General features: G+C 41.6%; 1 protein-coding gene and 1 long non-coding RNA gene across 8 annotated transcripts in view; one reads left to right on the top strand and one right to left on the bottom strand.

Moving 5' to 3' along the window:
- Positions 1–3,020: 3,020 nt before the first annotated feature.
- The window catches only part of PBX3 (PBX homeobox 3), a 235,531-nt gene continuing 226,325 nt past the window's right edge, over positions 3,021–12,226 (top strand). For 2 of the 7 annotated variants that reach the window (XM_033137527.1, XM_033137521.1), the window contains exons 1-3: positions 4,453–4,928; positions 5,112–5,734; positions 7,011–7,084. In XM_033137527.1, coding sequence (XP_032993418.1) covers positions 5,538–5,734; positions 7,011–7,084 — 271 coding nt within the window. In that variant the 5' untranslated portion in view covers positions 4,453–4,928; positions 5,112–5,537. The other 5 variants (XM_033137526.1, XM_033137522.1, XM_033137523.1 and 2 more) reach the window with 5 other exon arrangements.
- Positions 6,982–7,445, bottom strand: LOC117040015. The gene is made up of 2 exons (XR_004425814.1): positions 7,354–7,445; positions 6,982–7,242 (listed from the first exon to the last, which is right to left on the bottom strand). It is a non-coding gene; the product is annotated as an uncharacterized LOC117040015 (long non-coding RNA).

Below are 12,226 nucleotides of genomic sequence, written 5' to 3'. Positions count from 1 at the left end.
TCACACGGGGAGATGAGGCTTTGATGCCTATGATGAACATTTAGTTTAAATTACTCCAGCGTTATTGGATTACACCCTAATAGTGAGCATATTTGCTCAGATAGCAAACCTCACATTTGTTGAATGGCGCTTTCATGATTTCCAACCATAAAATCCTATTCCTTTTTTAACTCAGAAATGCCACTGAGTTCAGCAAGCCTGTCAGTACTGTAGTATTACAGTACTGTACTGCAATCCCAAACATGCTAAGGGTAGCCACAGGCAAGAGGACACTTTTGGTGGTGGCTCCCCAGACACAGAATACTTTACGTAAAAAAGCTCACATCCTGTGCCCCTATTGTTGTTTTTCTGGCACCAGGTTCAAACTTTTCCCAGACCTTTTAAGTTTTATTGTCTGAAATCCCTCTGGCAAAATTGGTGGTCTTAGTTATGATTTTTTTTAATTAAAAATAATTTTTATTAAAGTTTTCAGATTTTACATTTCCACATTAATATCTTTCATTATACCCATACAGTCAACGACTTCCCTCCTTTCCCTTCCAAGGTTCTTTTGATTTACCCATAATTTCTGCATATTCTTGTACAGTATATCTAGGGTTGCCATATTTCAAACAGTGAAAATCCAGACAGAAAAGTTTTTGAGTGCGACGAGACATTTCCCCCGGATTTCAACCCAGACCCTGCTGCCGACTGCAGTACTCTGGATATGTCTGGGGAAACCTGGGAAACCCTATGTATATTCATCTATTCCAGTTTTTCCCCATTTTACATCACTTTTAAATATGTTATACTGTTTAATTTACCTTAATACTGCTAGCGTTTGCAACTGTGAATAATTATTTTCTACATACTCACCAAAAAATTCCCATTCCTCTTTAAATACAGTGGTACCTTGGTTCTCAAACGCCTTGGTACTCAAACAACTTGGAACCCAAACACTGCAAACCCGGAGGTAAGTGTTCTGGTTTGCGAACTTTTTTTCGGAAGCTGAACGTGCTCCGTTTTGAGTGTTACACTTCCAATTTGAGTGCCACACTTCCAGTTTGAGTGTTACACTGAGGTCTGTCAGTTTTTGCTATTTATTTTGCATTTTTGTATTTGCAGCTCTTTTTTGTGTGACTGTGTGGAACCCAGTTCAGCTACTGATTGATTGATTGTGTGACTGCAGCACATTGTTTATCGCTTTCATTTTATGGATCATTGAAGCTTTTACCTGCTCATCTTTTGTTTCCTACTCCAATAATAGGTTATACATTTTAGACAATAGTTTTTCATTATTCTCTAATAAATCTCTTTCAAATTGTGAGCTTTGGTCCAGAAATCCGTTTTTGTTACCTAGTTTAAACATATCATACAATTGGTGGTACTGTAACCGGTCTGTTACTTGGCTCCTTATTTCTTCCATTGGTTTCAATCTGGGTTCCCTCCCTGAGGTCCAGTAAGTCTCTATAGGTTGCCCACTGTCTGTCCATGTTAATACTCTTGATTGTAATAGCTTCCGTTGGTGATAACCATAGGGGTGTTTTCCTTTACAGCAGGTTCTTATATTTCTCCCAGACTCTATACAGATTCTTCCTGATCACGACTTGAAAAACTCATATAGGTATATTTTAGCTTTCCCATGCCAAGGACATGAATTTTAGTTCTGCACTAAACAAATTTGTTGTAGCCTGGAACTGGTTGTGTGCAGTGTAGCTGACTGGTGCTGAATGGGACACAATTGTGGCCAGCCTGAAGCAGCACCAGTAAACCTTGGTGCCTGACCAAGCCATGCCAGAGGAACTAGAATAATGACAGCATTATTATATATAATGCCAGTATATATTTACGGTATTGCATTAATTGTTTTATTGTGTATTTTAACTCTTATTGCTGCTGCTTTAGATTTTTTTTTTTGGACACTACTTAGATTTCTCAATGTATTCAGTGGCATATAAATGATCTAAATAAATATGATGGCTGCTTAATTCTGTGTGGTATATGGAATGCTATCTAATTGGTTTTGTTAATTTTTTACATTAGTTTTTTCTTAAGCTTATTGTGTTTTTATTTATTTATTGTAGTATGGTTTCATTGCTGCACTTCTCTTCCTTTGACCAATGCCCTAAACTGCTTGAGAAGTCTTGCAAATGCAACTAGTAAACAAGTTAGGATAGTGCTGTCCAGCATTCAATTATTTGCATTTATCTGGAAGCAAGCCTAGTTGAATAAAAGCAAGTAGTGCCTCTGAGTAAGCATGCTTGTTGTTAGGCTGTGATTATGAGCACACTTACTTGGAAGTAAGACGTAGTGAAGAAAAAAGGAGGAAAGCCGGTATTGCTTCCGAGGCCGAGGAAGCACGCCTAGGCTAGACTTAAACGCCTCTCTTGCAAGCGAGACAAATTTTCAGACTTGCATTAAGTTTCCTGAGCGGGGAGGTGAAGCCTACAAGACTGACTATATTAACTAGGCAGCCTGCCCCAAGGGGCGCACCGAGTTAGAGTAAGCACGGCTAGACTGGAGGTGCACAAAGAGAAAGCTGGCAAAAAGGAAGGGAGAGTGTTTGAATGTTGCTAAGGGCGAACAACGGCCCGTCGCGGGGGAGATGCGCCGCGTCCCAACTAACCGGGCTTTTCCCTATGCCGACACACCTCCCAGAAGGCCAACCGTTGCCATGGTGATTATCAAAGGCCGGGGTAGCGCTGCTTTCTTTTAACCCCCTTTCTTCGCGCCGCGTCACGTGCCCATTCGAACGCGCCAATCACAAGTTCCTCAGCGAAGAGGGGCGGGGAGAGTGTGTGTTTCTGCGTAGGAGGGGGTGAAGGCCGTAGGCAGTTTTTTCTTCCCTACCTTCGCGACAATCACATCTGATTGGCTAAGATTCACCCTCCCCGCGCCCTGATTGGTCCGCGGCATATCTGGGTCTTTTATGTAGGGGTTCTTTTACGTTCTGCCTCTGTGTGTGTTTGTGATATTATTTGTTTTTGTTTGTCTAGGCCACGCCCCCAGCTAACTGGAGGGGCGTGACGTATCTCCCACCGCCTCCTGCTAAAACTATTCGTGACACGCCTCCTTTCCACCCGCCTCTTTCCCTTCCCGCCCCTTGGTAACAAGACAACCTCAAGAGTGGCGAGTTAGACGTTATTAGCCGCGCCCCCTAAGGGGCAGGACGAAAAGAGCGACGCTCAAAGCACGGCTGAGGGCGGGTAAAGGAGGGAGGGGCCTGGGATGTGGGTTGGGGGCAGCTTCTGAGGGGAGAGTTTGAAAGGCAGGAATTAAGAGCCTAGAAAGCTAAGGCTAGAGAGTAATATGCTGAGGAAGGGTCAATTAATGGCAGGGATTAGGGGAGAGGTGAAAATACAAGGATTAGGGCTGAAAGGATGAGAACTGAGTGGGAGGTGTCAAGAAATAACGGGCTGTGGTGGAAGAGGTGAGTTTTCAGGAAACTGAGGGATGGTCAAGAAATGATAGGAACTAGGGTGGAAAAATGAGGGGTCCTCCAGGAAATTGAGGAGGGGGGTGGCAAGAAATAGCAAGGACTGGGGTGGCACGCTGAGGGGTATGTTCTAGGCAATTGAGGGTCAAAAAATGAAAGGAGCTGGGGTGGAGGAATGAGGGCTCCTCCATGGCCACCACCAGAAGTGCACCTGGTGAAGCTTTCCCCCATTGCTGCATTTACCTGCTTGCTGAGAGAGAAGAGTGAATGGGTGGAGAAACCCTCTTCACCTGCCGTATTTCTGCTTATCAGTGAGTTGTTACTGGAAATGCAGCATGATAGGAAAGTAACCCCCAAGTACAGGTAGAACGGGTGTGTGCTGCAGTCCTCCAACTACCTGCGTGGAATAAGGGGCCCTGACCTCTCTTTCCGTGCTAGCTGCACCCGCCCCGCCCAGCTACTAAAGGGGGAACATTGGTTAAAATTGGCAGAAATCTGGACGCGGGGTTTGCCAGTTCCATTTAAGCTGCCTCTGCCTTCTTTCCCATAATTCGAGCAGTGTTTTGTGGGGGTTGTGGCAATACCAGTAAGGGGTGCTCTAGGAAGTACTAAGGAGAGATGCTTGCAGACACAGAAAATGTCAACGGAGGTGGAGCCCAGGGAGGGATGCTGAGGCTGCCACCCTAGGCGCTGTGAGTTAAATCCTATTGAAATCAGCAGGGCTTCTTAGTTTAAAGAAAAATTGTAGGAGATTAGTCTGTAAAATATCAGCTGTGCTTGTGGATACCGTAATGAAACTATCGCCGAAACACTTGGAGTGGGGGCTGCTGGTTCTGAATCTGTAGTAGCCAGGAGTTCCGAGGGGGCGGGCTCTTGTAGTGTAAGTATCAATGGGGAGGGGCTTTGGAGCAGCTGCCTAGAGGAGGAAGGGGGAGTCTGGGGAAGGGGGCGTGGCTCCGGCTGGCTCCCACGTCCCCTCTAGTCTCTCTCTGCTTCTCTCCTCCTTCACAGGGTGACACGTCTGCAGGGTGAGTGAGTGGCATTGGCAGACTGTCAATCCCTCACCAAAGCGGCCATCAAACAACATAAAACACACACAGTCACTGAGCTGCTGGGCTCATAAATTCCAGCTGGCGGATATTTTTGCACATTGCTTTGCAGAGAGTGTGTAATTAATTTTTTTCTTTACTTCTCCCCCCCCCTTTTTTTTTAAAAAAAAACCCAACATCCGCTCTTTTCTTTTGCACAAGTTCAAACTTTTTTGCTGCTATTTTATCTATCCGTTGCACAGACAAGACAGACATTGGGATCGTTTGTTATGTATGTGTGTGTGTTTTTTTCCGAGAGGGGGAAAGGACAATCATTTTTCCCTCCCACCGGCTGCTTTTTCTTGTCTACTTTTTCTTGTCTTTTTTTAAATGTTGCAATTAGGGGCTGGGGGTGTCTGCTTGGTTTATTGTGATTTTTAAAATCCCCTACCGTGTGTCACACTCGTAACTTTAAGGATTTGAAAGTAAGTTTTATCCCGTTCCCCTCTTTTTTCTCTCCCCCCCCCCTTGCTGCATTTTAACAAAATTTTCGTCCTCTGTTTCCAAGAAAAGGGTTTTCAGAGGAGGGGAAAAAAAACAAAGACAAGTAAGAGAAAAGACATAGACGAGCAACTAACTTTTTTTCTTTTCCCCCTTCCCCCTTAAAGGAGATAATAAAGCCTTTGGGTGAAGATTTGTACCAAAGGAAAGAAAACTTCAGACACCTTATCAAGGCCGTTTATCCGAACCACAAATATTGTGATGAAAGAAGATTGTAACTAAAGAAGAGAGTGATTTACTGCTCTGGAAAGCAGAAGAGAGAGTGGAATAAACAACGGAGATCCGGTCAAATATCAAACACTGATCCCCCCTTCTCTCAGGCGCAGGAACTGAAATTCATTACAAGAACAAGAGATTTACTTGCATTTTCTCTCTTCCCCCCCAATCTTCCAAGCACAAAACCACCTTATCGTGAAGCGCTTCTTCCCCCCCTCCCTCCTCCTTCGCCTCCTCCTTCTCCGGCGTGCCGTTTCTTCTTCTGCTGCCTCCGTTGCCGCCTCTCCAAGTGCATTGATTGGGCTGCGGTAGGAGGCATGGATGAGCAGTCCAGGATGTTGCAGACTCTCGCCGGCGTGAACCTGGCTGGCCACTCGGTACAGGGGGGCATGGCTCTGCCTCCTCCCCACGGACACGAAGGGGCCGACGGCGATGGCCGCAAGCAAGACATAGGAGACATCCTCCACCAGATTATGACCATCACGGACCAGAGCTTGGATGAGGCGCAAGCAAAGTTGGTCTCATTAAAACAAAAAATCCCAATGTTGTGTATATGTGTGTGTGTGTGTATGTGCGCGCGTGCGTGTGTATGTATGTATGTCTGGTGCGCTCGTGTGTGTTTATATGCGTGGCGCTTTTTGTTGTTTCGCTCCTTGCTGTCTCCTGCTGGGACCAAATATTCTTGCAATTAAGACAACCCTTTTAATACTAGAGGAGAAATGCGCGGGGGGGGGGGGCACAGACCAGGGGCAACAGCCGGAGTTGGTCTGAATAAGGGAGAGAGAAATGAAGCACAATATAAATGTGCAAAGATTCCTTCCTGCCACCCACCCCCCCCAAATCTGTCTTATTGCACTAATGCTTGGAGCTGGGCTGTTGCTGATAACCTTTCCTTTCTTAGGATGATACCCTCATTTAAGGGATGGGGGTAGAATCGGCCTGCCATCCCATGCTGCTCTCATCTTGGAGGGTTTGCGTTTTCTTTCAAAGAAGTGTGTGAACTTTGTAGTGCTCTGCACAGCCCCCAAATTGGTGTTTCTTTGGAGTTAGATTGATTTAAAAATTAAAAGAGTGAGGAAATATTACAGGGTGCAAGAGATTGGGAGAAACAGTTCCTCCCCTCCTTTTTCCTTAAAAGAAATTATTATTTTTAATATAAATTGCAGTAAATACAAAACAAAGCATATAGTTGAACTCTGGAAATCCCCTCTCTTCATAAATCAGTGATGATGATATAGCAAATTGGAAAGCTTTGGCAAGCTGTGATTTATGCATGAGAAGAAATGGAAGGAAATTTCCACATCAGGTTTCTGGGGGTTTGTTTTTTTAAAAAACAACAACGATATAATTTAAAAATGAAACAAAACAAAAACTTCTTGGTATCCCTTCCTGGCTGTAAGTGGCAGGCAGGGCGGCTGGGGTTGACTGGGTTTTCTTCTTGTCACTTAGTCTTCACTTCACTGATGAAGGAGAAGGCAGTTGACCCTCTTGCCACCCACCCCCAACTCAGTTTGCACCTCTGGTGATTAAGTTCAAACATCCTTACCTTTCTCCTTAATGTAGGTACTCTGTCCACATTGGGATCACTCCTGTTGCCCTCTTGAGCCTAGCTTCAGCCTTCCCCATCATAAGCTATACCCATATTCCTTGTCAACTTTAGATATTCCTTTGCGTAGATCAGAATGCAAAGAGTAAATTGTAAAGACTTCAATTAAAAATGATTTCCCCCTCCTTTGCATTAAGATGCCAGGCTTGTGCTAATACCTTTTAAAAAATCTTTTATTTTGCAGAAAGCATGCACTGAACTGCCACAGAATGAAGCCTGCTTTGTTCAGTGTCCTCTGTGAAATCAAAGAGAAAACAGGTAGGAGACTACAAGTTACACAGCTTTTGAAATGAACCCCTTTCCCTCTCTCCCCCCAATAGGTAAACATTGCAATATACTTCTCTCAGCGAGCTCTAGGAGAGCTGCTTTAGGAACCGCAGCCATCTTTGATCATCACCTCCTTGTCTGTTTCTGATCTTTGGGTTGGGAGGTAGAGGAGAATGTAATCAATCAAGAATGCTTTTTTAAAAAAACAATTCATAATCCTGCTGCAGAATGAAATGTAAATGAAAATGGTAGTGTATCACCTATTCAGGGTAAATTCCCCCTCTCGCTGCAGTCAGGGAAAGTAAAAGCAAGGATCCGGCTTTCTTCCCCCTCCTCCTCTGCCTTGTTTTGAGTACTGTATCTGCTTCTTAAAGAAGCAATGCAAGAGGCTGGAGAAGCCAATTACAGCCAGTGGCCCCTCTGTGTGAGAGACCGAAAGAGCCAGCAACTTTCTTGAGCCACTCTTGTGTTTTTGATTTTGTCAGTATCAGTTTATATGTAACTGAAAGGAGTCAGTCAATAGCTTTGAGCTCCCACATTTTGTAGGGATATTGGTATTCAGAAGTGCTTTGGGAAGAGTTTCTTTACTTGTGTTCTATGCACATCTTTACGCAGAGGGGGGGAAATACATGTATGTACATTAGTGTTTCTTTCTGTGGGTATATTTGGCAAGAGACTTTGCCTCTGAAAATGGTGGCAACATGTCAAAGAGAAAGTACCTAATCGGAGAAAGCATCCTGTAGAACTAAGGCTAACAGGACAGTCAAGCAGTGTGCTTTCACACTGAATGAAGTGTGAGAGACTGAAAACCACCTTCTCAACAATTGGGTCCACAGGAGATAAATATCTTAATGTTCATAATTCAGCTCACAAAGCTAAAATTCCACTTTCAGGCATTTGATCTGAGTTGTCACTGACTGCGATAAGCATCTGTGTGGCACTTGACTTCAGCGTGTTGTTGTTTGTATAGATCTTCCAAAACTCCCTCCCCCGAACTGCATGATATTGCAAGTGTAAGCATGTCTAAGGAAGGCATACTGCTTGTGTGCATGATAGAATAGAAATGCTGGAATATATAAAAGCCAGTGAGTTTTTAAAAACAACAAGCAGGGCCTTTTAAAAGAGGTTCTGTACCTCTGTGTGTACAGGACATCCAGCAATGTCATGTCTTTTTGCATAGCAGTTACTTTAAAAATGCTCTAACAATCCTGCTGTCAAGGAGTTGGACTTCTTATTCCTTAATATGAAGATGATGATAAAAATGCCTTGTTGTTACAGTAGAACTTCATGCACATTATCATTAATAGTAAACAACCCTTGACTGCATTGGAGCTAAAAGGAAGAAAATGCTCAAAGTGTCCTGTGACCTCTTGGGCAGCACAAGTGCTCCAGTAGCCAAAGTCCTTAAAGTCTCTGTGTCCTTAATATTTTAGCTACCCCTGAAAACTAAACTCGTCTCTTCTGGCAAAAGGCAAAAACTATGTATTGATAACTGCAGATTTCAGTTATGTAGGTTTAGGTCCATGTGATATTTTATTCACAGACAGCTTAAACCTTGTCTATTTGAAAGAAAACTTTAGTTGACCAGTGTCAAAGGTGAGTCCAGAAGAAAGAAAGTCCTTTTTAGGGCTAAAGCACTGCTGGCGTAGGTTCTATGCTAGGACCTTGGCTCCTTTAGAAGAAAAGAGGCTGATAAGTTATCTGGAATATTGGGTGAATTTGGTCACCAGCTAAAATGCTGTTCTGTCATCCACAAGTTAAATTTTTCTATGAAATAATGGAGGCATAACTTTATTGAGTACACAAATAATGAGGCATATTGTAGAACAGCACCCATAGTCTACAGCACAGTCTGGCATGCAGGAAGCACATATTTTAATTATTATTTTTTGTTCCTTCTTTCTGCCTTCATATAAACTCTTGTAAATAATAATTGTTGATACAAAATACCTCTTTTGTGGTCAACAATTCAAGCAATACTTACTGTTATGCATCATTTTGTGTCTGTTTAAACTGTGATGGTTTTGGCATATACACTTTGACATAACTTTGTTAGTGTATTTGGGTACTTTTCTCTGAGTGTTTGCGGTTGTTTTATTTTTGATTTTGATTTTAATTCTGTGTAATTGTTGCATGTCATATGTTCTAATAAATATGTTTAAAAATTAAAAACAACAACAACGGGATGGCTTGTCCATCTGCGCAGAAGTGCAATCCTTACCAACTCAAGAAGCTTGGGAGTGGTGGAATTGATATGTTGAGTGATTGATGAAGGAAAAATGCATCTCCCCTCCCCACCCCCATGAGTTTTTATAAGGCAACTCTCATTCAGGATTGCCCATCTGAGATGAAATGGCTGAGTACACATTAGCAAGGGAAGCATGAAAGCACATTCTTGCATATCTTGTATTGCATTGTCTTATTCTGGGGGTGGGGGGGAGGCCATTTCCACATCTTCCTCCAGTGTCCTGATCCACTCTTAGGACTCCCTTCTTTCCTAATATTTTACACTGTTCTTTTTAATATATACTGGTATGTTTCTGTATAAATTTTAAACTTTCAGAATAAAGACTTGTGTTGTTGTTGTTGTTGTTGTTGTTTTACCAGTGGGATTCCTGCCCCATTTCCCTGCCACCCCTCTACTGTTCTACTATGTGATTTGATCCCTGTAATTCCAGGCAGTGTTTCTTTGTTTTTTTTTTGCTTTACAAAAATGTAGCGTAGTAAAAGAGAAGCATTTGTTTTCCTCCATTTCTCACAGGAAATTTTTTTTTATTGTGATTACTTTTTGATGGGGAAAATGTAGAAGTAAGATTGAAAGTGGGAAAAGGGAGGCACATAGTAATCTTGGCCTAAAAAAAATATTAAGACTTGTTTGTTCTGGTAGATCTAGGATGGTGCTGCTGTCTGAAACTGAAAAGCATTGCTTTTATCTTTGAAGATAATTAGAATTATTTGCAGTAAGTGATAAATTTGACCACAAGATCCTTAAACATTCTGTACTTAAAAAACAAACAAACCCACAACTTATAAGTACTGCCTTTTAAACAACTGTAGGGCTAAATATGTATCTATTCTCGGGTTCTGAGGTACTTCACAATCATTAAAATTGTCTGTAGTAATTGTTTATTTCCATTTGTATAAAGGGCCATGTTGAAAATAATTCATTTATGTTTCTAGTATCTGATTGGATAGGTGTGCTTATCTTTCCTTTTTAAAAATACAGGGGTATTCTTTTAAGGGCAGGGAATATAAAAAATAGCTGTAAATGATATTCTGTCTCCCGCACTGATATCTAGATATCTAGAGGCAGGTCAAGGTAATAGGCATTTCAAAACGGCATCTGTTTTGATTTTTAACACAATGGGAGAAAATGAACCATAAAACATTGGGAGTCCTCTACTATTGTGTTACGGCTTTCCTATTAATCTGTACCTTTTATTTCTGTCATGCAAAATCCAAAGTTATTTGCTAAGGTTGCTTGTTTTGTTTTGTTTGCTACCCCTTCTTGTTTAAGGGGTTCCTAGTCTGATCACCAGCTCAAAGGCGATGTATCAGAATTAACTTAATATGAGAGAGTACATTAATTCTGACGGTTTCTAAAGCAAGTTGGGGATTGCAATAATTTCCCGGCAGACTGTCCATGACTGAGATCTGAACCAGTATCTGAGCTATATGTTCTAAATTTCTGCATGTGAATATGTGTGTGCTTGTATGAGTGAAAGAAAGAATTGTGTCTGTCTTTCTTTAAGAGTCAAATATGACAGCTGCCAACCAAACCCTAATTTATTGCCACTACAACCCTAAATCGCATTCATTCACTAGTAACTCCTAATGGCATACATGATACCTTGCCAGATTTGTGGCCTTTGTGAGGTTTATAAAAGGGGACTGACTTAGGGAGATAATAAAACTTAATGAACTTCTTGGGTACAGGAGGTGTCTGCAGGTCTGTTTCCATGGCTCAACAATTTATTTAAAAGTTTTTAAAGTAGCAGTTTCTTATTCTCCTGTCCTTAGTGTTTCAAGTCCTCATTCAGACTTCCACTTCAAGAAATCAAAAACTTGTTTTGTTTCCCCTCTTAATAGAAATGCCTTAGTCACACATGTGAACTGAAATTAACAATAGAGTTAACTTCTTGTTTCCAACATATGCTGAAACCATTGGTGTTATTGTTGCAGTTGTAACTAGCCATGTAATGCCACTCCGCAGAGAACATTTCCCATTATCTCTCTGTAGCCACATGGGTCTTCAAGGGCCAGCTCATGAATATGTCTTACTTTCATCTCTTGTAGTTATGCAGACTAGTCAGTATAATACAGCAAGGCCTTAATGATTTCCTTCTGCTGTAAGATACTGAAAATAAGTAACAAATCTCCATCTTAAAAGAGCAAAAGAACTGTTTCCATTGAACTTTTCAGTAATCACAAGCTGGCACAGACACTGTAGAGGTAAAACAAAAACAAACCAGTGACTAATATTTAAACTGTTTAAAAGTTTGACCGGGTTGCTGTTCTTGTAAGTAAATATGAGGTTGTGATATGTTCAGCTGGTTTAAAGTTATTTTGTTTTAACCTTAATTGCTTCAGAATGAGGATTGTAATCTCCTCCACTCCCCCCCCCCCCACCCTGTACTATACTGTTAGGAATTAAATTAAAATGCAGTGCTCACTGTCAGTGGTTTTCTTTACTACTACAAACAGAATGAAGTAAATTTTATATATATATATATTTCACGTAACACACAAAAACATTGAAGTCCCATTGCTATTCCTGTAGCGGTTCTCTAGCAGTTTGAATATGTGTTCATCTCTACTTTAACCTTCCTTGTTAGTGATTTTCTCTTTTAAAAAAACAAAAACATACAAAGTATTTTGTAAGCCCACCATCTCAGTGCTTTCAATATTTGATTGTAACAAACCTGTTACTGCACTGCACCTTTGCCAGAGGACCTTGATGTATTGAAGTACCAAATAAGCCGCAATTTGATTAGAAGTGATCTCCCACTTCTTCTTTTTCTTGCCATTTTCTTCTCTAGGAACCTATAAGATATAATCAGAACTGCTTAACTCCGTCTCTGTGCTGTTTTTTTTTAAGAGGACACTTAATTTGTTGCTTTGACACCAACATAT

The sequence above is a fragment of the Lacerta agilis genome, chromosome Z, assembly GCF_009819535.1.
Source record: "Lacerta agilis isolate rLacAgi1 chromosome Z, rLacAgi1.pri, whole genome shotgun sequence".
Lineage (NCBI taxonomy): Eukaryota > Metazoa > Chordata > Lepidosauria > Squamata > Lacertidae > Lacerta > Lacerta agilis.
Note: the sequence above shows the minus strand (reverse complement) of the source record. Positions and strands in the feature narration are given on the sequence as shown.